This window comes from Numida meleagris, chromosome 1, assembly GCF_002078875.1.
Source record: "Numida meleagris isolate 19003 breed g44 Domestic line chromosome 1, NumMel1.0, whole genome shotgun sequence".
Lineage (NCBI taxonomy): Eukaryota > Metazoa > Chordata > Aves > Galliformes > Numididae > Numida > Numida meleagris.
In genome coordinates, this window is record NC_034409.1 from 54,104,118 (window position 1) to 54,130,425 (window position 26,308).

A 26,308-nucleotide genomic window follows, 5' to 3' on the forward strand; every position below is an offset into this window, starting at 1 on the left:
TAATATTCTCCATTCAGCTTTTAAATTCCAAGTGAGACAAAATCCACATTCTCCCACCTTCCTAGCAGTACTTCACCTCCTTAACAATAGACTCTTGTTCCTACAGCTCTCCACCCTGCTAAACACTCCTCTTCTATAACATATGTCTCCACCACAGTGTCCCACATTTGTGCTTGCTTCATCCTATGCTTCCACCAAATTAGGTCTTAATTGTGATGAGAGAGACTGTGCTCCCTGTGTCCAGGGCAATTTGCTTGCATTTTCACCTGGAAAAGCAGATCTCAGCATCTCCTGACTTCCTGCAGGTGCAGCTGATCTTGCAAAGTAGCAAGGACTAGAAATTGTACCTACAAAATGGAAAGGCAGACAGTTCACTGGCAAGCTGCATATGAACTGCCCGTGAGCTCCCCTGGCTCCTGAGGACGTCTGGTCTCTTCCACCATGTGCCATTCACATAAAAAAGAAATTAAGCTGCAGTGTGGTGGGAGTACCCTGAGCAGAATCAACTGGGCTCAGATTAGTAACCTGCACAACACACGGACCAGGAGAAAAAAGATGAAGTCTACTCTGCACACAGCACAGCGGAGAGGTATTTGAACTAGCTTTAAATGTGTAAGTTCATGTTCTGAAAACCTTCTAGCTATAGTACCAAGGCTTAGCCTTGGTAATTTATGGGAAGCGGGGCCAATTAGCCCATGAAGAGCTCTGGAGTGATGTAGTTTAACCAATTCCAGAAGTCAGGATTTCATTCACAGCTAGCATAGCTATCTCTGTAACACACTACATGTCAATGCAAATGTGAGCATGGCCTTGAAAACCTCTCAAGTAAACCATTTATACTGACTCCACCGAATGATGAAGGCACAGGAAACTTGAAGGCTGAAACCCTTACGGGCAATCAAGGAGTCAGATTTAGCCATGAACACTGGGTTTCTTCAGTCCTAGCACTGGCAGTGTAGAAGTCTCTCAGACAAGCCTAACGCTTGGCATAAGAACGTTCTTCAATCACAATAAACCATATTTCACAACTCAAAGAAAGCACATGACTTTAAAACAAAATTGTTCCGTCTACTTTTGGTAACAGTAATGTAAATTGAAAAGTTCCCACATGAGCTAGAAGATAAATGAAGTATTTTTCAAGAGTACTGCACTGGTGATTTTATTTCCTATTACAATAAATGGTCCTGCAAATACACCTCATTTTTTATTCATTTTAAGTGAAACTTTATGCTATATCAAACACTGATTGCATGGTATCTGTACATCGAGATCTAACATTACTTCTCAATGTAGGAAATACCTGATTGGAATGGAGGTCAGATCTGCAGGGGCTTGGGGCAATCTGCAGGATTACTCTGTTCAGTCAAATCTCAATACCACACTACAACATTTTCTTATCATCTGTGCGAGGAAAATCATTCAAGGATTGCTTTAAAATTATTTATTGCAACTATTTTTGTATCATTTCCATCTTCCAAGAATTACTACTTAGCAAATGAGAAGGGGAAAAACTGAAACTCATCCATGTGGCTATCACCTTCATCAGTGACCTAAAATAGGTTTTCTAGGTCAAAAGATGCCACACTTTTATGCCTGATGGCCTCCACACAAGCTAAGTAAAAGATTTAATTCCAATCTCTCCTCTCCAAGAGATAAAATTCTCACTACTGTCCTTGCACGGCTGTGAGACATTACACTTTGACAATGTGGCATTTTCATATATTGAAAAGCTGTCACCAGCACTGTAGGGTTTAGGCAGGAGGCAACAGGAACTTTAATAGGAAAATGCAGCCTGGAAGGTGAAAAAGAGATATCTTATTCAGTTAGGTGATTCCTGTTGAGTAACTCAGCAATTTGGGTTGCTGTGATAAGAGACAGATCTGCCACAAGTAGAGTTTGAACCATTTATGTAGGAGGGTGAGAAGTTGCCACAGATGCTCTTAGACATGATTAAGGACTGTCACTCTCCCAGGTACCTTTTACAGTCCCGGTACATGAATGACAAATGCTAAATATGCAACAAACATACTAAGCATATGACATATGCCTGGTCTAGTATTAGATGTGGAGGTTGGCGGCCCTGCATGCAGCATGGGGGTTGGAGCTTGATGATCCTTGAGGTCCCTTCCAACCCGAGCCATTCTATGATTCTATGATACAATATGCATTACTACTTATCATAAAAGTGACCTATGAGTATAAGGACAGACAAATAACATGCATGTGTGTGGTTATTTTTACCTTGGCATGATTATAAATATCCACGCAGTTTTCTGTATTAATGCTTTTTGCACAAATGATCTCACAGTGTCGTTGTAAAGCTTCGAGCTGGAAAAATTTAGCAGCAGAGAGAAGCTAAAAAAAAATAGGAAAGAAAGGAAAAAACAGTCAAAACTGCTGAGCAGTACACATTCAGAGCTTGATTCTTTACTGCTTCATTGTAATTTTTCTCTGCCCCTGCTTCAGTCTGAGTTAAAGCACTGACTCCTGACAGTCAATCAGAATGAGAGGGTTGCTGCAGTCTCCTCTAGATCACACAGTGGGAAGGTGGACATGGAGGGACCACCACAGCCTGTTCAGGTTCACATGCTGGCTGTGGGACAGGGATGCATGTGTGTCAAGAAATGGCAGTTTGGAGAGTCCTTGGTCACTTTCCAGACATGCAAGGAGGGATCTGCAGCTACATTCCAGGAAAAGAAGGTGTGGATTCAACTGTTCCTCAAGATCTGGCTGAAACAGAACACCTGGGTTTGATGTGGGGATGTCAGTAGAAGGGCCAGGACCATGAGTATAGAAGAATTCAAACCAGATGACGATAACCACCCTGGGTAGTCTTAAAAACCTAGAGAGGCAATAAACTTCAAACCTGTCACCTCAGCAGGCTCGAGGAAATGGAGTCAGGTCTCCATATGCTCCTTGCTCTAGCTCATCAGCAGCAGTGAGGTTACGCCTAGGCCATGGGCGCTGAAACACTGCCTGGCTCCAAATGACTGGGAACCAGCCTGATGCGAGGCAGCTCTTAGCACCACTAACACGAGGGTAATGCATCCATATCGCTGCACTAACAGCTCTTGTGCCATCAGGACTCACGCTGAGCTCTCTCTTTGGTCCCGTACCCAACCCATGGATAGGCAGCCTGGACTAGCACTGCTCTGGCGATCTCTGCATAGCACTGTGCATGGTGAGCATAACCTGAAGCCTGCAGCATGAAAACCTTGCTTAAATTGTGCCTTCTCCAGCTGATTTCAATACTGCGTGGATTGCACCTATTACTCCTTTTCTGTCCTTTTACAGCTGAGGGAGTGAGCTTCATTTTCTGCCTTTCCACAGTTCATCACTGCCTCTGGCTCTCTGCTCTGGTTCAGAAAGCAGGTTGAGGTTCTTCATTGCTTTATACCTTGCTCTAACCCAGGACGGTCCCTCGGGCTGAGCTGGTCACATGTTCTGGCATTTATAAGGACCTTATCCACACAGACCTCAGGACACAGAGTCTTCTCATGATTCTCAAAACAGCCCTTATGCCACTAAGTAGGAGTGCTGGGGAACAAAACCCTGAAACTGCCATAACATTATTCTGACTTCTATGCAGTCCGCTCAAGTTCTGCTTTAGTCCCATAAATAAATCCAAGTGCTGGAAATCTGCAGCGCTCATGTGATAGCAGCCAGCTGGCCTCAATTATGAATTGCAGCAAAGATTTCTGTGGAGTATTTCTGGTGCTTCTTGTTATCATATTTGTAATAACGCAAGTTGCTAAATGCAGTTTTGAAAGATAAAGCTAAATCCTATTCCAGCTGCCTCTGTGGCTCAAGCAGTCACGTGCTGGTTTGTAATTACTTTAAACTGTGAGGAACCGTAGCCAGATCTGTTATCAACAGATCAATCAATCAGCCATACATTCTGGAGTCACAGAAGTTTTGAGATGCCACAAAAGTAGAGCAAGCAGCCAGCTGAACTGCAGCACAAACTTTTTAACAACCTCGGTGATTACGTATGCATCACTATAAAGCCACTGCGCTGTCTAGTCTGAAACTCCTTATTTCAGAAAGGGCTAGAAATGTAAGGAGCTTTTTTTCAGATCTGTGAATGAGAGAACCAGTGACCTTTTCCTGTAAAACTCAGAAAGTCAATGTGGGTCCACCACCTGCACTGGAGAGGGATAATTTCAGTCCTGACTAGTTCCATCCCCTGGTTGCTAGGAAGATTTATACAGATGCCCCTGTACCCATCAGAATTGCTTCATCTCGGCCACTCTGTACCCCCCAAAAAAGTTGTTCCCAATTTATAGTTAGCGGTACGTTGGCAAGAGTCAAGCCCTGCATGGGTGTTCCAGACAGCTTTGACATAGAGAGATCTGCGGCTCTTCAGCCTAGAGAAGAGAAGGCTCTAGGGAGACTTTATAGCGGCCTTCTGGTACCTGAAGGGGCCTACAGGAAAGCTGGGGAGGGACTTTTTATAAGGGCACATAGCGACAGGACAAGGGGAAACTGTTTTAAACTGGAAGAGGGTAGATTTAGACTAGATATTAGAAAGAAATCATTTACTGTGAGGGTGGTGAGACATTGGCATAGATTGCCCAGCAAGGTTGTGGATGTTACCTCTCTGGAAGCATTCAAGGCTGGGCTGGATGGGGCTTTGAGCAACCTGGCCTAGTGGGAGGTATCCCTGCCTATAGCAGGGGGGTTGGAACTAGATGACCTTAATGGTCCCTTCCAACCAAAACCATTCTATGATTCTATGATAGAGCCAGATTAACTCATGCAGGCAATAATAAAAGATCATGGGGGCAGACCATAATCTATGCTGACGATTACCAGTTATCTAAGTAGCTCTTATTTTAGCACTTATTGCCCTGTATCTCTTTTGGCTACCATTAGTTAACTGTCAACAGTAAAGCTGACTATCACAAATTTGCCCTAACATATCTCAGTTCTGTTGAGTTGGAATTGTTAGGCTGATCAGAGATGGTAATGACAGCGCACAGTATTTGGAAGAGAACGACCTAACATCCATACAGGTTAGGGATGTGTGGCTATGCTGAAGGTTCAGTCAGCTCCAGAGGGCTTGGCGTGGCTATTGCAAATGGGCACAATGGCAATGGGTGCCCAGTAAGAAAGTGGCAAAGAAGTATCTCAGGGAGCAGCTTAAGGTTTTATTCAGAAAATGAGACACTCATATGCTTGAAATTGAACTGAACTCCAGTAGGATTTCTTCTGTGGTTCACGTCAGGTGCATGCCCCAAAATTCTCCGGAGTGATGAAATCAGATGCTCTAAAGCTGCTGAGACAGGTATGGATATGTAAGCCTGGGCTAATAAGCCAAAAGTGTTGCAGAGAAGCTCACTGGCCCAACTCAACAGAGCACCTCACCTATCAGGTTGAGAGAGAGGACAGCATATTATGCTGCTGGGAGTTGTTTCCAGATTATTGGTAACACCTGCTTTGCATTTCCTTGAAAGAGCCTCACAAGTCATCTCACTAGATGTTTTTATTTCAGATAAATTGTTTTGCTTAGTGATCATGACTTTTCTACCTAGGCACTCTGGGCACTCGGTAGTGATGTCCCTTACAGGAGTGCTATGTCTTGCCCAGTTGCCATGTACCCTTAGATGAACGGTAAACAGATCATCTAGCATTGCTCCCACTGAAATTAAGATAAATGTCTCTTACCTCCATAATTTCATTATTTTTAATCAAGAGTGACTCTGCACCTCCATAGTAAAGATACTGCATAACCAGCTGTAACAAAACAAAGGGAATGTTTATAAAAAACAGCCAAAAGACAAAGGGAGCAAGGGGTGATGTAGAGATAGCAGATAACACCAGAGGCTCTCCAACATCACCAAGGATTTGTAAATAAAACTGGCCAAATCCTCCTAATTTCACAATATGTTTGGTTATTCTCTCTCTCTCTGCACAGTTCTATAGTTCCTGCTCATGGGTAGTCTTAACCCTCACCAGCCATGTTGTCCATACTTTCTCTAGAGGCCCAAACAGTGTGCAGGAAGCTGATTAATTCATTCTGAGTTTTCAACGTCTTTTCCAATATGTACAGTGTACCTTTTATACAGGATAATATAGCACATATAATGGCTATTCCTTTATTCCTCTCTTGGCAATGGGACCCACACCTCCACTCAGGTGTGTGGGGGCATGCATGGATGACGATAAATAATGGTGGAGGCTTTGCACTGTAATACAAGCCAACTAGGATCTCTCCGCAATGAGCTTCCAGCAAGTTTAAAGACACTGTATACAGCTGGGAAATATCTTCATCTGTAAAAGTCAATATATGGAACTGCCTGGGCTCTGAACTCAAGGGAAGGGAAGCATATACAAGTATATGCTACAGATGCAGAAAGCAAACTCTGTATTTTCATGGCAAAAAAAAAAAATAGATTGAACAACATTGCTAAAGAAGCAAATGAACTGTGTCTGGAAGCCTGTCTATTAAATACAGAAAAAGTCAGCAAGAGAAAAAGGAATCAAGTACTTCCCAATGACATGCTCTGCTTTATCTGCATACCCTGTGTAAGTGAAATGTATGCTATTGAATCTGGTTGGGCATGACATTTGCAATCAATAGCACTATGCAGCTTAGTGTATGCAAGGAGATGGAATCTGTGCTCATGAAGACACTACTCTGAGCTATATGCTTATCATATACACATGTATTAGTTTGGACAGGGCATGTACAATGTTTCTATGTTCCACTCAAATTCAATGTGAGAACTGACTTTACCTGAAAGATGGGGTACTTCACATAGTTGATCTCAATACAAGTACTATCAGTTGAGGGCTTGCTAGACAGCAATGCTTTAAACCTAAATAGAAAGGAGCAAGATTGAAATACCAGCCCAATTATCTCTGTGGAAAACTATGGCAAAGTGGAAGGACAGCATCAGCTCTTGCAAAAACAGTACACTGAAATGAATGGATTTGTCACTGAAATGCATCAGGATTCAGACAGTTACATAAAATAAAGTTCAAATCAAAGGGAAGAAGCCTCTCTTTTAGGAGATTTCAATTTGAAATTTTGGAAAAATATTTCTGATATCACAATAGAAATAATGCAAACAGGAGATTCAGATAGTGGAATGATGCATGTTACAAAATTAAACTTTTTTTTTGCTTGAAGGCAACATGGTTGTTTAGGAAGTTGCAATATTTAAAAACTGTATACTTTATTTGAAGAAGATCAATTTTAGCCTATTTCTATTATGCTACTGCAAAAATGTTTTGAACAAAACATTAAAACAACTACATTAAGATTATTGCTTCTACACAGGCTCGATACAATTGTATAAGAAGAGGTAAGAGAGAAAAATGGGTATGCATGCTACTTTCTCTGATTATCAAAACACAAAATTCAGACATAGGTTTCAAGATAAAAACACTTTTAAAGTTAATTATTGCTAGATATTCTCATTTGATTAGAAGGTGAGTGCACCAGCAGAAACATCTGCCCTTGTACCTTCTCTTTTCAATAATTCATCTGACCTTCTAGAGGCAGTGCAAAGTCTAGTTTATCTATCAAGAGCAGCATTTGCTGGATGGTAACCTCTTCCATACCATGACTGCGTTTTAATTAAGATATGGCTAACAATTGATTTGATCTTATTAGTGTCAAACTCTATTTTGAAGGCAATTTAATAAGCTTAGAGCTGAAGTTTGGATTGTGCTCGCCCACCTTTAATTATAAAGTTGTGTATAAATAAGGTTTGTGATCAGTGTTAAAAAAGGAACACTCTTGAAGGCTGAGTTGAGCTGGGTGACCCACATCCAGCTTTCTGAGCGTAGGGAAGAAACCATAAGTACTGCCTTTTGATGCAGCATGACATGTTTTGTATGCATCCAATTTTATTAAAAAAATGTAAAATCCCCAGTGAATCGTGTGATAGTAACTTGTTTCTCCTAGAGACTGTGTACACGGATGCAAGATAGGATTTAGCTGCTCACGAGATAAATGATTATTAAGAAGCAAACTATTAAGACTACTCCATGTTTAAGGGCTGGATGCAGCAATGAGCTCCATGCAAATGTGCCTCGGTGGAATGAAGTCAGCTGCATGGCCAGAAGCGTGGAGCATTTACAGGGTGGGAATCTAGCGATGGGAGCACTTGTTAATGCCCTGCAGATCAATCAGAAATAGGCTGCTGAGATTTTCTGCTTAGGAAAACTTGAAGACTGAGCCATAAGCCCTCAAAGACTCTTAACAACAAAAATATGAAAGCACAAAATCAATTTCTATTTTTGCTAAACAAAAGCAAAACTAGAGATGTTTGCAGAAACATCTCTATGTCTTACCGTGGTGATGCAGTAAATAGCAGCACTCTATGTGCATAAAATGGTCTTCCTTCCACCAGAAATGTAACATCTGACATCTCTTTGTTGTTAAGAAAATGGGGATCTAGAATTACAAAAAGAAAAAAAAAAACACCAATAAATTTGGTTTCGGAGAGTTCATGAATATACATGATATTTTCCTGCTTTGGCAAAAGAAAACAATGGTGTAAAAGGATATTGTTTATAATGAGTAAAGCCCATAAAGCTATTTTGGACAGTATGAGACAGAAGACCCACAGACAGGGACATGGAGTTCAGACTGAGGAAATTCAAAGCTTTGAAATCTGTGTTGGCCTTTGCTGAGATGATGGCCAGCCAGCCCTACCACAGGGAGCTGGCACAGCTTCCCAGCTCTGCTCCTCAAAGCAAACTGCAGAGAAATACCCTCAGGCTACACTCTCACCCTCTCCCTGGGCAGGTAAGCCTTTGTGCCAAGGGGGAAAGTATCCTGGAAATTGGCTCACTTCTACTCTAGGTCACATTAAACCAACTTGGGCTCAGTCAGCAGGGCTGGGAGGGCCATGCCACCACAATGTGACCCGCAGCCAACCACACTGGTTTGAGATATGGACAGACATTTGGCTTTGGGCCCTAGGCTGTGATCTCAGCCTCATTAGCAACACAGATCTTTGCAGAGTTACAGTCGCACTCCAGTATCTGATGGTCCTACTGACTTCAGTGGGAGTTTAGGACAGGCTAAGTTCAGGGCCTCTCGTTTTTCTAGTCCTGCCTTCCAAGTTCACATTTTCTCTGACTTGTGCACTCAGCCTGCAATGTGGACTTCCCATTGCTCTCCTTAAAGAACCAAAGAGCATCTCCAAGTTATACTTACCTAAGCGAGAGGTCTGCTTGCGCTTAATTTCAACAAGCTTTGGAATAGGGTAGGGCCCGTAGCAATGAGTGAAAATGACAGACAGCTGCTGACTTATCACTTCATTCTAAGCAAAAGGAAACAAACACAAGCAACATAAACTTAGTATTCAAAGGGAGATGTTGCATTGTTCTCAAGAGCTGTCTGTTTTGAAGCTGAAAAATGCGATTGCTCAAGCTTTATTAAAAAACAGAACTTATAATTATCAGTATTTGTTATGAACTATAGTTGTCATTTACTTGTTTGTTACATCTCCTGCAGGAAGCAGGTAAAATGGAAGTCCTCTCCTTGGACCTTATTTTCCCAACAAACTCAACAGCCACCGTCCCTTCCAAATAAGCCATGCTCCTTTACAATAGCCATTTCATTTTACTTTATTTTCAGACTAACTTCAATGTAAAATACCTTTCTGTTGCTTTTTGGAAAATGGTCATTGATCATGTTTTAGAAAAACAGCATTACCGAACAGAGAGCTGCACCGCCAGCATACATGTCTAAGTACGACATCCTCACGAACAGCCCCTCCTTTACTAGAATCCTCTGTCTAGAATGACAGAAGCATCACAGCGTGCCACTGAAGCTCCTTATTAAATCCCAGACATTTCATTGATGTAATCTTATACCCCTGGCACTGGTTTTGGCACCACTTCTCTGAGGAGGCCACCAGAATCTCACAGAACCAGGTCCCTGGCTCTACCTAGACTAAGCTTCAATGATACTGAAATGGATTTAGGGCTTAACAACCTGAGACACATCTGAAAGCAAGATTTAAAAGTTTTTGCAGATTTCATCCCAGTCTTTGTTGGTGACGGGAACATAGCAAATTCAATGGAGCCACACAGCTAATTCTTGAAAATGAAGTATCTTGACTTTCAGCTACCACGTTGGTTGGCAATTCCCCTCCACATTGGGAAACCATGAAAATGAGATGCTTAGACAGTCCAACACCAAGGAATTAAGCAGGTAAGGGAGTAAAATAATAACAATATAAACAATGGAGGAGTTTAGATGTTATACTAAAAATATCTCCAGGCTTATTAAGCAGAAATTGAAGTCTTCCTTCTCTGAGCACATTTCAACTCAGTTCTATAAGTAGAAATTCCTTAAATCCCACAAGGGATGAGGAGGAGTGGCAGAGATACTGTAATAACTCTTGCACCGTATCTAATTAAACAGGGTGGGAAAAGGAAACGAGCTGTGCCTTCATAGGCACATGCTGATGTCAAAGGAAATTACATGCACTTGCCTGCAGGCAGAAGTTGGCTTCTATTACTACATCAGACAAAATATTGAAGAAATACTGAGACCAAGAGAAACCATTCAGCACGGCATGGGAGCAGCCACCAGTAAGGGCTCACCATTGTGGCCCCAGGACAACGAGGATGCTGTGCCCCAGGAGCATCTCTCTGTCCAGCGTCTCAAAGCTGGAGCTCTGCAAATCGCTTCACAAAGGGAGTGAATCACAGGGCAAAAAGAAAAGGAAGATTTAAAGCCAGATTTACAGAAGGAAGTGACTCAGCCATTGGGAGGGATTGGGGGAAAGCTCCAGACAGACAGGGCAGAAAGAGCAATTGCTTCTCTGCTCGGAAGGGCTGTGCTGAAGCTGTGCTGGCTGAGTCAGCCAGGGAGGAGCATGTCCGGGGGGATGCCGATTACCAGCAGGGTAGCTCTGAGCTGGAGGCGGCAGACACTAAGATGTCAATAAATACAACGCAGGATGAGGCTAATACCATATTCTGGAGTGGAGGGAAGCTTCTGGAGAGGAGAGGTGTAAGAGCAATGCCTACCTACACATACATATACTTCAAAAAAGACAAAGCATCTCCTCCTCCCTAGGGTGCCTGTAGGAATGAGGTGATAAAAAACTGATATCGACCTCCCAATGCCTCATTAAGAGTTGGAGGTCTCACCCACTGCAGACCGGGAAGTCCAGGTGCATTGAGACTGGGAAGGAATGAGCCAGCCACAGCCACGCAGGGGTGGGAACAGGATCCACACTCATAACTTGAACTGGCAGGATGAACGAGCCATATGCCAACAAGTCCAGGGAGCCCATCAGTTCCCTCAGCACCAAGTGGGTCATGAGCCCTGCCATGGCATGCGGACTCCAGCCCATTATACAGCCACCTTGCCACTGACTGCCCACAACACCGCTGAAAACTGGTGTAGATTAAGCTCTAATTAACTCAAAATGGGATACACTCACATAAAAGAGGCTTTAGAACACTATGGTGCAGAACAAAGATGGGGCAAAGGGAAAAACAACAAAAGAAAGGGAGACTTTAGGATCGATGAGTCAAAGGAATCCGGGCTATCAAGCAGACAGAGATGCTATGCACCATGGACCTTCAGCGCTCACACACAGGACACTGCTTTCATTTGGGAGAGACGAGGTTGGAGACCTTTGGCTTCTGCTGATAGCTTTAAGAAACGCGCTCGGCTAGAAAGACAAAGCATTTAGAGTCATCGCTAACAAAATATAGCAAGTTTTCTTCCAAAAAGACACGGAAAGGAAAAAAGAACAACCACTCCCCACGCAAATCTGCACACAGCCAAGCCTCCCAGGGCCCTGGCCCTGCTCCCCACAGCCTACTGGCTTCTCCAATAAAGCAGGCAGAAAGCAGCAGCAAAGAGGCAAGATAAAAGGGATGCATCGTCAAAGGTACAGTCTGCAACTGGATTGCTAGGGAAAAAAAATCTTGCTTTTTCAGAAGCCCAATGTTGCTCTTGGAGCAAGTTGAACTTGGCTGCCTGTGAAGCAGCTGGAAACAACTACAGGAGACCACAACCTGGTACATCAGAACTGCTCCAGCAAAGATGACATTCCATTACATGTGCACCACAAAGCTCCGAAGCTGCCTTGGTTACCACATCCAACCCACTTAATACTGAGTATTATTCTTTCCCGCTTATCCATCACCCTACCAGCTGACTGTGAAAGAACAGCTGTAGGAGCTCTCTGCAGCAGTTGTGGGTGGTGATATCAACACCAGAGAAGCAAACCCAAGTTTGTTTCCTTGCCATGGCTTGAAGTTGGAAAACATTTTGCCTTGATGCGTGATGCTACGATCCAGATCAAGGCCGGCTTCCTCTCAGATATGAGCATTCATCTGCAGTCAAAGGGAGCTCCATGTACATCTGCTATTATAGGAGAAGGAAGAAAGCTTGGCATAGGATATAATGAAAATATTTACCTAGCCACGGGGTAGTTTACAAATAGGCAAAAGGGAAAAGGGAACAACAGTGAATCTTCTTAAGGAGATGGTGCTTCCAGCAGAGAGTTGGTAGGCGAGCAAGCAACTTTGCTTTGTAGATACAAGCGGCCTCCTGACTTAAAAGCATTCTTCAGAGGAGATCTAAAGGAATTCCCCACACTTGAACTGTGAGAGGAATTCATAAATTCTTTTGAAGCAAAGCTGAAGGTTTTCAAGTTGCCAGAGCAGAGATGACTAACTGAATGATCCGAAAGGAGGTGAAGAATTGGGTGGGGTATCTTTTCCTGAACGCCTTTCTGATGATGAAGGTCTGCAGCACAACTCAGGAAAGGCTTCTCAAGACTTAGGCACAACCCATGGAAGAGTTTGCTTCATTTCTGCTTACTGGGTTCAATGTGGCCTAGCCATTCTGGAATGTCCTACAAGGTACTGGACACAGCTGGGATACAGCAAACCAGTTTTCTCCAGTACCTGTGGAAGATATGCATCATCTTGGTAGCTCGTGTTCCAAACTCTAAAGGGGAAAACCTAGGCTGGGTTCAGCAGTTAGGCTAAGGTCTTGCCCTTTGCCTTCCCAGTGAGATTGCACTTTGGTTTAGTTGCCTCCTCTTCACAGGTTTCCCCACTGTCTCTCCCTGGACTGCTCAAACCCCACTGGCTAGGACTTCTGACTGGTCTAAGACATCTTGCCACCTCCACCTCATTGCCCTCTACAGTGCTAACAATTTAGGCTGTTTTTCTTTGCCCACGTAGCCCAGGAGTGCCGGGCCCTTGAATTCCTCTATCACAAAACCACAAAAACAAACACAGTTAAATTCAGTTAAGCTGAAAAATAACACACTCATTTTGGGTTCAGCGTCTGTCAGTTAATACATATCTGCCCTGCAAGCAGAGAAACCATGTTACTCAGGGCACAGGGGAGCTGGCAAAGGTAACTCTTCTCTTGATGGTGCTGAGGATGCTGGTCCGGAGGATGCTTGGAGGACCCAGCTCTCTGCTAAAGAGAGAGTGCTGCCTGCAGTCATCTGTTCTGCATGTGGTCCCCAGCTACTGTTCCAGCAGTGAAGTCTCCTTTCGTAACAGGCTGAGATGCCTTTGAATTATTCCTCTATTTATCCTTCCCTCTTCCCATGAAGAATCAATAAGTGCTAGAGCAACAGAGAGGGCTTTTTGCAGACCTCCCAAGCTTGAGCACTCAAACTCTGCTATGAGACTTTCTTTGCCATCTCTCTGAATCTTTGTCATCCTTCCCTGGGTGTTTCTGCTGTAGTCCTCTAGCATAATTCATTTTTTACCAGCTGCATCCAAACTGATTAAATGCTGCTTTAGAGGGTCACTCCTAGATGATTAAGCAGCACACACATCATTCATATTAGTCAACAGTTGCAAAGGTAGGGAAGCCCCAGAGGTTGAAGACACAGTTAGAGGCAGTGAACTGCATAACAAAATGGGTTTTGTTAGTGCCGGGCTCAAGTCATTCCACTGCAAATACAAACGGAAAGGAATTAATCACAGGTAAGGCACAAATGGACCCTTCAGTTAGCTCTGGGAAAGCTGCCAAGTCTTCCTTTCAAAAGGCTCTTTATATCACAGCTGTGCATTGTATGTAAAAAGCTGAGATCCCCGGGCACAGTCTAATCCCTAGGTGAGAGCCCATAAAAGGGCAGGTGTCACATCCATGGCAGTTATTTATTGTCAATGAAGAAATGGCTCCTGCCTCTGGCAGGGAAACATTTTAGAAGGCAAACAGAGAGGAGGGAAAAAAAAAATCAAACCTGTGTTAGTATGAAGCTGAATTTGTGTTACGAAAACACAACACAGAGTTAACAGTTGGTTATTAACATGTCACTTGGTACCTGGCGTTCACACCTCACACGGAGAATGCATGATGTACACGTGTGGATAACTTGCGTCCTGGTTATTCTGAACTGTTTAGACACAGAAGTACTACAAATGACAATGGGCAACATTACAGACCACTGCAATTATTTGAGAACAGTGAAACCTGCCACTGCAATTTTTCAGTGAAACTTGCCTCAAGAAATCAAAGTCTCAGCCAGAAGATCAATCACTGAGCTCACGGTGGGCATTAGCTGGCACACAGGAGGGTATCAGCCACTCCACAGAACCTCTAAACAGGCATTTTAGGATTGTGGAGGTCTTCAGGGCTATTTCTAGTGCTGGTTTTGGTGTATCTGTCTCCTCTGTGTAAAGTCCATGTTTTTCTTCACTTAAAATATTCCAATTGTAGGCCAAAATATTCAGTTTCCAGGTTTTTATTTTTTCAAGAAAAGTGACATGTTATGTGGAGAACAAATATACTAAAAGGTTACCTTTCCTCTATAACCTAAGCCCTTCCTGCAGAAGAGGACAGTCTAGCTTCATACGGCAAAACCAACTTCATTAAGCCCATCTTAATAAATACTCATTTCAACCCACTGTGATGCAAGGAACAGGAAGGAGAATTTTCTAGCTCCTTCATTTTCCAGTGCCATGTTAGATGTCATGTATGGGCCTATAGGGAAAGGTGATGTTTGCTGACTGCTGTGCCTGGACTTTGTAGAACAGAATCACAAACCGAGTCTGTTGATGTTACTCTGAGAAACCTTTCTGGTGTTTGTTTTAGAGGAACTAAAACCAGAAAGACCACGGCAATAAAGAAACCGAACACTCATCTCAAGCTTCTAAACATTCTGCTGCAACACAGCCTGCAGGTGTTTCAAGCTTTCCTACTGCTTTTTGTTTGCTGGAGCCATCAACATTTTTTTTCCAATAGTCAATGCACTTGTGACAGAGTCTACCCGTTGCTACTTCTGAAAGGATATACTAAATAAATACTTAACTTTCTAGGAGATTTTGGATTACGTGTGGCAAAGTTACAGGTTAAAGAGTACTTTGGCGTTTAAATTAAATAGGCCAAAGTTTCTCAAGATACCTACATGCCTGAATCCTTTTTGAATTTTAAAAAAACAGCTCTTGTTTTAAATTGTTATTTATTCTAAATATCTGTCAACATGGTACTGATGGCTGTTTTTCAAACAGTTCAACATTCCAGATAACTCTGTGCATTCCTGTGGGTTTCTTCAGCTGCACATGGAGCGTGTGTGAAACTCAGCAGGAATTTTAAATTCTGAGGAAACACCTTTGCAAATAGTTTCCTGCATCTTTCATCAAGTCTTAATGCACAGTGTAATCAACACCTTACTAATGGGCTATTTTTCAAAATAAACTACCCTGTCACTGACAGGAGCTGATGGGAAGGATGAACGCTACAGAGAAAGGGCAGTGAAGGACCTCCCACAATTTTTCAAGTTGGTTTTGCCCTGGGCAATATACTAGCAGGAATACTGATAGTCCTAAGCCACAGTTTCCTGGTGTAAAGCACTTGCAGTGCCAGGTGGGGCTTCATACAACATTTCAGCATGTGCACTTAATGTACACATGGACTAAGGCAGAAACTTTGCCAATACGTTCCCACAAATTATTCAGTGTAATGGCAAATAGCAGCTCCATGCCCATACCATGGGTGGGAGGGAGAAGGCTGTGCAACAGATTACTTGAAATTAAAAGATTCTTTTATTTTTCCAAGAACTAGGCCATAGACAATCAGACCTAAATTGCTGCATACAGAAAAAGCAGTGGACAAAACTGGCTCACCACACAGTACTGCCAGCAACGGTGCTGGCTCATCTGCATGGATGGAGCTGGCTGATTTTAATGACAATTCAAGCTCACACTGAGCCACAGAGTGGAAATCTAAAACCAACCTCTTCCAAATGCTGATGGTTGGACTAGATGATCAGAGAAGTCTTTAACAACCTTAATGATTCTATGTTTCTGTGTGAAACATGGACATGCTCAGGACAGCCCTTCGTCTTCTTCCCTTTGACTGCTGCCCACCATCGTATGACAGTGGCTATTAGCTGTTATCGCATGTGGCTAGCCTACTCCACTGCAGGGCTGAAGGCATCCCTAAGGGTTAGGCCAGAGATCTCTGTGTCCGTCCTCCCTGGTGGCTGCAGCTGACCTGCCAGCCCCACCTCAGGCACTAATGCCCATAAATCTGGGTGCTTCCTCTATCGGAGTCTTCTTAAATTCTCATTTGAGGGGCCCAAACTCAGTACTGCCGCCAACCCACAAGTACAGTCACTCCTCAGGCAAATATGGGGCTCTATGAGATGAGGCAAGGTGGCAATTCAGCTCAGAGACAAGCTCAGGCAATGCAAACATCAGCCTCGGCTGTAAGCAAACGAGAGAGCCCAGTAAGAAGTTTGGAGGGATTCCTTGGGCCATGAAGAACGTGACACAGATACTGACAGGCAGCAATTCAGTTGCATCTTCCTGTTTTCTTCTTTCACAAGATCTCCAGTGTCATCTTAGCTTTGAGGGACTCAATCCCGCACTGCACAGCAGCCAAAGTTTAGCTCAGGGCTACACGCCCCCAGAAGTGTCTCTCCAGCTTTTGTCACATGCAGCCCTGTCCAGACTACTTCAAGTAGACTGTCCGTGAGTTCATCTCCCTCAGAGATTCAGTCAGTCCCAAAATGAGAGAGAGCCTTTCCTCATCTGGTGGCCCAAATCCCTTAGGTGAACCACACAGCTCCATTGAAAGTTTTCATGTTAGGTCTGAATTTTGCTTTCTTTTAGGGAAGTGCCCTAAACAAGGCTCTCCATGCCCCTTCCACCACCACTGCCTTCTCTGGAGCACCTCGTCTGGTCTTTGGTTTGGCAGGGATCTGGGCTGCCTGCAGGACAGCAGTGGGGGGCAGAGCCATCTGCCTGTTCTTGTAGCTTTGCCTCAGCTGCATGGAAATAGTTCATTCCTCCACCCTCAATCCAACTCTGAGCAGTGCAGCTGATAAAAACATTTAAAGGCATGAAAGGAAATGAAAGTGCTCAGTCCTACTGGCAACCACCAGGAGGCTGGGTACCAAATCCTCATTTGTGCCTTTGGAAGTCTTTCCCCAGGGCTTCAGTGCAGCGGTGATCGACCAAAGTGCAATTTATTAACTGTTCTTCCCTTCCTATTTCAGAGCTTTAGGAGAGGCAGTAACACTAGGGACTACAGCTTAGGCAGTTTTGCCTGATTTGCTAATTCTTGTTACCACTCTGTGTTCCAGCATCAGAGCTTCAGAAAAGGTTGTTTTTATTTTCCTTTCTATCATCATGTCCTGTCATATAAATGCCAACACACTGGGCTCCAGGACACTCACACAGTGGTGGTGGCAGAGATCCCATGCAAGCTCTCACATTTGGACCCTGAGACCCTCTAGGTATGGGAATTAAAAAAAAAAAATCTGTAAGAAAAGGCATTCCTTATATCTGGTCATGTTCTTGTAGACAGTTTTTCCTTAGTCTTTTCATTTTTACAATACCTGCCCTTGGTGCATATCCTGGAAACCAGTGAGAACATTTTGTCCTACAGTGCAAGTGGAAGGTGGAGCAGAAGGCCCGCTTCCTATTTAGAGATCTGACCTATGTTTCTGTGCAATTTTTGGAGAGTCTCTCAGGCCAATTACTCAAATTATAAACTGATGTCTGGCTTAGCCAGGTTGTCACAGCTTCTGAAGCTGAGATTGCAACTCTGTAAGGCATTGAAAATCTGCCTGTTTAATTACCTTCGTTTCCTTGTTCGTAAAAGGAGGCTAAGATCTTCTTCCATATCTCAACTCATTAATATTTGTAAATTGTTCTGAGACTGCAGGATAGTTGGGACTACTTATAGGACTGCAAAATGCCATTTCAATTAGGTACAAGTTGCCATGCAATTAAAATATACCGAGCATCACAATATGTAGCAAATGGGACATCTTGTTTTACATCAGCCAAGGAGCACTAAGTGGCTTTGTGCTTTCTCGTTGCTTATAACTTTTGCCCTGAAAAACTCATTAAGGAAATGTATTGGGACAGACTGCAATGTTTAGCGAGAGTTGTTATCTCTCTTGAAGTTCCCAGCCCACGGGAAAAGGGATGCCCATGTGGACAAATCAAGCTCCGTTCCTGACAACTCCACAAAATGCAAAACTTTACAATTCACTGTAGAAACAGAGGGACGTGAACCACAGCTACAGCCCTTCTGTACCTCTTCAAGGACATTTCCATTCTGTGGGCATATACAAAGAACAGTATCTACTCTCAGCCTTCCTAGAGAAGGAGATCCTTGGAATCTCAGCTTTCCTCGTCTGACTTATATGGAGTGACCAGGGAGAACTTTTACTGGCTCTTTCTCCTGCAAATGAATTTATTCTGATTCCTTCGAAAGGGCTGCACAGAGTCTGCCCTCATTTCTGTCTCTAAGAGCTTTGTGAGAGACTGTTCGGGCAAGACTGTGGCAAGAATTCATGCCATCTGCAGACAATCTGTAAGCCCTTACAGTGTCCCAGAATGATTCATTATTTTTCTAAGAATATGAAGCACTGCGTGTGCATGTGGTTGTGAATATGCATGCTCACGAAGACTGAAGACAGGCAGCTCCTCCAGGCCCATAGGCAGGAACAAAGATCAGCACAGATTTTTTTCCTTTATCATACTTTTTTTTTTTTTTTCCCTGATAGATCAGTAGCTTTACTTCTCCACATGTTAGCTGTTAAGTGAACCCAAAGCGGAAGGCAGCAGTCTTTTTGGCTGCCATGTCTCCTAGAAGACACTCCAGATGACCCAGTCCAACATCTCCAAAATGTATGATCCTATGTAAATAATTTATTCCAATGACAATCATCTATAAACCAATTGGCTCTGGCTTCAGCCGCCCAGGAGAACCGCAGTTAAAGCTCTCCCTCATCCTAGATTACAGGGCCTAAACTTAATCTCCATTAAGTTTTTCAATACGATTAGTTTTATATCAGCTTTCAAAACAAACAGCACCTTGCTGGTAGTTATTGGATGAACACGTATTAACCCAAGGCAGTTCAGACTCTACAAATCCGAGGATTTGGAATGATTTCCTGAAAGATATCTCTAAATATTCTCCATAAATACCCATGCAATACAAACTAACCCCAAACTAACCGCAAAGGAAAAATTCACGGGAGCAGAAATCAGAACAACTGCTGGGATAAACGTTCAGCACTTGCTCAGGACTGTACTCCAAGCCCTCTTTTGCATCAGTATACAATAAATCCATGTAAGCTTTCACTAACTGCACTGTGCCTGGAATCCTTTAGTATTGAGTGCCTGTACCAGAGCTCTCTTCTTTTCACATTATTTAGGTTATTGCTGTAGGTGCTAAAAATACTTGCTCCTTGCTGTTGTATGTGGAGTTGGGTGAGAAATGTTACTCCCCAGACCAACAAATAGAAAACTGTACCAACATGTACTGTAACGCATAAGAAAAAAAAACAACCTTAACTCTCCTTGCTGCTCAATGATCGTCTCTTCTTTGCTGTTATACTCACATACCTAAGGGTACCTCTATCCCTCAAAAGGTTTTGTTAGTCTGATGTATCTGGCTAAGACAATGTCAACTGAAAGAATAAATGTGGGGAGGCTGCAAGTACAAGCACACACAGGATTTACAAAAATCATTCTGCATGCGTGCTTGTAGAATCCAATCTCCTCGCAAATTTACAAGTCAAAATCCCACATGAATGGAAATCACGTGAGAGGTTAAAAAAATTCAAAGCAAATATAAGCATTAGCTTTGTTGCATGGTGCTGTAAAGCCAGCTGGGTAAAGCTAGTCTCTGGGTTGGTTTGGCTATCAGCGTCTCTTGCTGTGCTGCAGTAACCCTTGTGATTTTAATTTCACCGCTATGCATTAGCTCCTGTTGTCTCCCCAGTTCAATTGTTAGCATCAGTATTAAGCTGTCGTAGGGGGAGATGTAATTAGCTTGTGTGTTTTTAACCCATGATTCCACAGTGAAGAAAAATGAGATACACAGTACAAAAAGCAATAATCCTATACGGCTCTAAGCAAGCTTTGGGATCGCTGTGCAAAAACATTAATGCAAAGTTTCTGTTGTACAGGATCAGAATGAGGCTGATTTCTTTAAAATATATAATTTACCCTACCTTGCTGGCTTTTAGTATCTCAAACATCAGAGGTAACCCCTGTGTGATGAGCTCCTCTGTGTACTCTTCCTCTTGAATGGACTTGAATTCCTTTAGCAAGCACTGGATGAGGGGTCGTCGGTGCTGCTGGAAGGACGTTCGCAAGGACTCCAGCCATGTGTGCAGTGTCCAGGGAACACCTACAGAGATAAAGGACAGAGCTCATTCCCAGCTCGAGAGAGAGATGTGCCCTTCTACTATTTCTATCTTCACTTGTATTAATCTTCAGATTTTAAGCAAAAGCTGCCAAATAACCCTAGAAATAAAATTCCTATTTACCCACAGCTGAGAAGGCGGGTGGTTATCAAGACATCCCAGACCTAATACACAGAGGCTCTCCTCCAAGTGCTAAGAGAAGATTGTGGTCTCTTTGCTCATCTAGCCTTCAGCTTCTCTGCTGAGACTGCCAATTTGAGGTAATTGTTGTGGTGCTCTGCGACGCAAAAACCTTTTGGAAACTAGATTTACACTAGCTCATTTGTTTGAACATGGCCCTAGAGAGCCACTGAATGGAAAAAAAAAAGATTTTGGTCACTACCTACCTGTATTCAAACCGGTGGTCTTCAGATTACAACTTTCTTTAAGCAGTACCCCATGTCCTCTACTGATAATTACTATTTCCCCTAAACAGCACTGGGTGAGTTAAGGAGATTAGTCTTTTCAAGTAACTGTTTGTCACAGCAGAACCACTCTCTAGGAACTTAAAGGGAAATGTTCCCATGTACTGAATGAGAAAACACACAAAGTTAATATAGTACTCCAAACATTAGGCTGGATGTGACCTAGTTTCTGTTCTTGAAGAACAGAGTGGGAGGAAACACAAGCCTGGGCTTTGGCAACAAAAGGACTTTCCTTCCATTTCAGCAAATGCCCAGCACCTTGAGAGCAGCCCTGGTTCTCTCCTCTCACTCAGCACCTAGAGCTTTGCCTATTGAGTGCACCTGGCAAGCCAAGACCACACACTCTGACCCATGCAAGAGGTCCGCAGGGCTGGAGTGCTGCACTGCATGGAGGCATGCCAGGCATGCTGGACTCTCTCTCTGAGGGCAGATTAATGGAGATCAGGCACAGATTAATGGACACGCAGTCCTGATTCCCTCCTCTGCTCCTGACCACCCTTGCCATGAGAAGAAGCAGACTCCCAACAGGCTGCTACGATGCTCAAGCCCCATGCTGGCACAGTTAGCACACTGAGAAGCTAGTTCAATGCTCTTCCCCTAAAAGGCTCATAAACCTTGGAAAAGGAAGATGTTTTAACTGTGGTCTGCATTATGGCAGAGTGCAAAAGAGAAGCTGTTGGAAGTGGCAGACAAACACTGCCCCAGAGACTTAGCTAATGCTCTGCCAAGCAGCAGTGAAGTTTGCTGCTGGTAGAAACTACACTGTCCTGCAGAAAAGTGCCTCTGAGCAGGGTATGCTGCAGAGCTAATGGCCCAGGATCCTGCAGGATCCCCCATCACGTTCCCGATGAAGGATGGAGAATAAGGGGCTGCTCTTAGAGTGCATCTAACACACGATTTGACATAAAAAGCAGCTGTCTATTCTGTAGTTGCTTAGGCAGCAGGAATCTTAACTGGCTCTGGAGAAGCTCCGAGAGCCTTGGCTTTAAGCCTGGGCTGACTTGAGGTCACCTTCCACATCCTCACCCACAGAGCTGCTGGGAAACCCCCTGCAATTACCACTTCCACAGGAGTTCAGGAGGTGCAGCTGTGGTCAGTTTAAGCAGCAGCACATGAAAGACACATTTCTTACAGTGATATCTCTGATGAGGCAAAGAAGCGAGGGCACCAGCACTGACCTATACTCCGTATGTCAATGGTCACATCCACATATCCATGCTCGGCACTGTGGTACATGGCCTCCTTCAGGGCTTTCAGCTTGGCCTTGCTGTTGCGGCTGGCACAAAGCGGAGCTGCTGCAGAGTCAGGTAAGTCTGTCCCCTCAGCCAGTATCTCCTCCAGTGACAGGATATCACTCTTTTCCTTCTCTGGCTGAGCAAGTAGCTTACGGAAGACATTCCTGGCAGGAGGGAGGGAAAGAGAGAGCAAGAGAGTAGAGTTAGTGGTCACGATACTTGGTGCAGAACACCTATCCAGCAGGTAGGTCAGAAATCAGTCCAATTAATGGACTAGTTTACATCAGTCCTAAGGCAAGCACCACTCCTGTTAGCCCACCGGACCACGACTGCAAGATGCTGCTGTAATGACAGCAACTGTACAGACATCAAACAAGTGGCAGGAACTTTGTGGGAACACAAACCCATGAGCTAAACGTGACTCTCACGTGTCTCATGACTTCTGGCACCTGCCCCACCATCAGGTTAAGGCTGAATTGCCTTTGGACAAGCTCTCAGGACTTTCATCAAGGAGGCCACTTGAGAAGGGAGCTGTCTGGAGCTACCAAAAAGCACCACCACTCAATTAACACTCAAAGCGGTTTGGGAAAGCTAGAGCAAATAGACATTCAACGCGGCCAGTCAGGGCAGGTTCAAGCACATCTGGGACTGCTCTGGCAGGACGATCAAATCTGAGCCATGACACACCAAAGCCCAAATTCAGCCAGAGGCTTGGTACCTTCGGATTCTTACCAGTGTAAACTCGTCAATCTCAAAGGAGTTGCTCTTGGTTTCCATGTCTAGAAGAAGAGAAGCCAGGCTGGCCCCCATCCCACCTCTGTCATACTCTGACATCCTCCCCACATGTGCTCGGAACCTGGCATGGGGTAGCAATGGGCCATAGGGTATCTCAAACAAATGAGAGGTTTGGGGAGAGAGGAAAAGAGAAGGGAGCTTGTGTGGGCAGGGTAGAGGTAGGAACGTAAGAGCCAGTTCTCAGAAGTAAGTTGTGGGTCTGTGACATCACCAGGCAGCAGCCGAGCCTCGGAGAGCCTCACGTCCTCCTCTGGCACATGGCTCCCACTCAGACCAGCTGGCACCAAGGCCTGAGCAGTGAATGTGAGAATCCAGCAGCAAATTGTCCTGTCTGCCCTCCCACAGATCCCTCGCAGGCTCCAGATGGGCAGCGTTGTTTGAACCCGCCCTGACATGCCATGAGCATGTTGTTAACACTGGCAGCTCTTCTCTAAGCAAACAGAGGGTAGGTACTGTCTCTAACCTGTATCTATGCTCCTCAGGATGGCTACAATCAGAAAAGCAGGAACGTGAAGATCATAATACTAATCCATTACACTGCAGTTAACTCCTGAATGTTGCAAGATCATGCATGCCAGGTGCTCATTTCATTACTTTCTTAAAAAATTTGCAGCATACGTACAACAGTAAAGCACATAGGACTTTACAGTAAACACAGATGCAGAAATTCTGTTCAATGACAGTGAAGGCTGCAGCAGTACAGACACAATCCACCCCAAACCTCAGAAATATGTCAACAAGAAATTCAGAAGGAATGTCTGTGGCATTCCTTCCCACCATCACATCAGCTACCATTTAACAAACATCACATTGCAACACACAACGAGGAGTATCCTTCCTTTTTTCAATCAGATACAAAAGAGCAGGTTGTACCACCAACTGGTTAAATTCACATGCTAGCAAAAAGCCTTACATCTCTGCTCAGTTGGTGGCTTGTTTAATTGTTCATGCAGAACTTTCACCCATCTGCTCAAACCAGACTCCCAGGAAAAAAACAACCACGTGAAGGCCCCTAGACTTGTTCCCACTCTACCTGTGTCCATGTGCAGCAGCCTGACTGAAAGAGTTCATGTCACCTTGTGGAGTCATGGAAATGCCATTCCTGTACATTGTTCCTATCATGGGGTCAGCTCCTCGCTCCAGCAGCAAACTGACCAGTTCGAAATTTCCTGCAAGTCAAGAGATGCACTTTTACTTCTTTTAAAATCCACTATTTACTCATCTAAACCACAGATCTCAACTGAAGAATTTATAACAGAGGGAGGAGAAAGTACTTACCGGCAGCTGCTGCCAATTGTAAAGGAGTTTCAGAGTAGTTTTCCTCTCCATGCTCCAAAGAACCTTCTACTTTTGCTCCAGCATCCAACAACAACTAGAAAGAAAAATTCACCATTTAGAGCAACTGGGGGTACCATAATGCTCAAGAGTTCACGAACAGTGACGAATGAGAGTCTAATGCTTCTTGTTATCTGCAAACCAGATACAAGGGAGACAAGTGACATGCAAATTCTGCCCGTTATTTTACAGAGGCAAATTGATTCCTTTTTTCGCTCATTTTACGTTGCCAGACACCAGGAGCACTAGTGTCCAAGCTCAGAGCCAAAAAAGTGTATCCCAGTGTTTTTGAATGGGAAATGCAAATAAGGTCGGTGTTAGGAAGTAATGCACTGAAAATGGAAATACTGAATACCAGCCCAACAAGCATCCTTCCTTTATGGTCTTCTAGAAACCCAGTACCAACTTAAAATGGAACAGATTTCAATTGCCTCCATCTTTTATATAAAGACATGGCCAAAGAAAGGCAATCATTAAGAACAAATCGCAGCAATGAATCCAAAAGCTGTGGTCTCCATCGGGTACACATCCACATGAATAAAAACAACGCTGAAAACAAAAGTGGCCAAGGAGAGCAGGATGGAGCCTGCCCTCTAGCCCCTCTTGGCCATTTATGTCTTTAGGCTTTCAAAGTTTTGGTGCTTCATTACATGTGCCACAGACACAGCTGTTTTGACGAATAAACCTTTTCAACTTTTGAGATGCCAAAGCAGAGAACCAGCATATCCCACGCAACGCCTTGCTCGGGTAAGGAGACCGAGAGCTTCTCTCCCTCTGGGACAGAGCGATGGCTGTGGCTGTCTGCCTCTCCCCACCAAGGCAGCTGTCTGGTGTTTGTTCGAGTATTATAGCGTAAGAAAGTGTAATGAATGAATAAACAAACACATAAAACAAGTGGTCAGGAAGGAGCACAAGGAGTTGTCAGACTTTCTTTGGTGCAAGTTTGTTTTAAAATTGTCCTGTTTAAACCTCATATTGGTTAAGGTTTGAACACCATAATCGTTATATAATAGGTCTATTATATATCAGTACACTCCAGGAGAAGCAGAAGTAACCAATATGAGTATGACAAGAGGATACTGGTTTGAGATGAGCATAATTGGAACTGAAGAGGAGAAACAAAAGAATGAGATGCAGGTAGGGAAATACAATAATACCTGAACTACAGGAATATGTCCATGCAACACAGCAAATGTCAGAGCTGTCCAATGGCGGGTCTCAGGGTGGACGGATGGGTATTTATGAGCAGTACTGACAACCTACAAACAAATTAAAGTTATTTTTTTTTAAAGAGTAATAAAATCAACCTGCCTGAAAGCCAGGCATGTGAGGGAGTAAGTGAAATAGAAAACCTGGGAAAGGTGCTTCATAAAATGATTGGTTTCATTTTTGCCAGCAAAAAAATTTCTTAATACTAAAACTGTTCGTGCTGATTTGACAGCTTGAATAGCATTATACCAAATGAAGTCTTTTTACCAACTACTGTAGCTCCATCTAAACCACTGGCCACCACTTTTGCACAAGATCAAAACACCCACAGTTGTTACATCAGCGCACGCTGGGAGAGTAGGGATGGATGAGGACACTTATGGCTAGGGACTGCTCCCACTTGTGTATGGACAGCCCCAGCTCTTGGGACTGCTTCAGGCCCAAAGGAATTCTCTCCATATAAATCGGTATGACTTCTGTCGTTGACATGAAGAAAGACACATCACAGTCCCTGCCCTAGAGTTTTCCAGCGGTGCTTCCAGGCTCCTCCTCTTCCACCAGAGGGAAAAAGACATCTGAGAACTGATGGGGCAGAGTGACATTTCACAGATATTTTAAGGAAAGTCCTTTTTATTGC

At 43.8% G+C, this 26,308-nt stretch overlaps 1 protein-coding gene across 3 annotated transcripts in view; it reads right to left on the reverse strand.

Annotated features, from left to right (window-relative positions):
- The window catches only part of BTBD11 (BTB domain containing 11), a 174,121-nt gene that overhangs the window by 8,301 nt on the left and 139,512 nt on the right, over window positions 1-26,308 (reverse strand). For 2 of the 3 annotated variants that reach the window (XM_021386555.1, XM_021386570.1), the window contains 10 exons: window positions 25,620-25,721; window positions 24,406-24,499; window positions 24,161-24,296; window positions 22,276-22,496; window positions 20,439-20,617; window positions 9,176-9,281; window positions 8,305-8,407; window positions 6,740-6,821; window positions 5,668-5,736; window positions 2,242-2,355 (listed from right to left, as the gene is read on the reverse strand). In XM_021386555.1, coding sequence (XP_021242230.1) covers window positions 2,242-2,355; window positions 5,668-5,736; window positions 6,740-6,821; window positions 8,305-8,407; window positions 9,176-9,281; window positions 20,439-20,617; window positions 22,276-22,496; window positions 24,161-24,296; window positions 24,406-24,499; window positions 25,620-25,721 — 1,206 coding nt within the window. Of the gene's footprint in view, window positions 1-2,241; window positions 2,356-4,689; window positions 5,276-5,667; window positions 5,737-6,739; window positions 6,822-8,304; window positions 8,408-9,175; window positions 9,282-20,438; window positions 20,618-22,275; window positions 22,497-24,160; window positions 24,297-24,405; window positions 24,500-25,619; window positions 25,722-26,308 lie in introns of those variants that run through there. The other variant, XM_021386565.1, reaches the window with a different exon arrangement.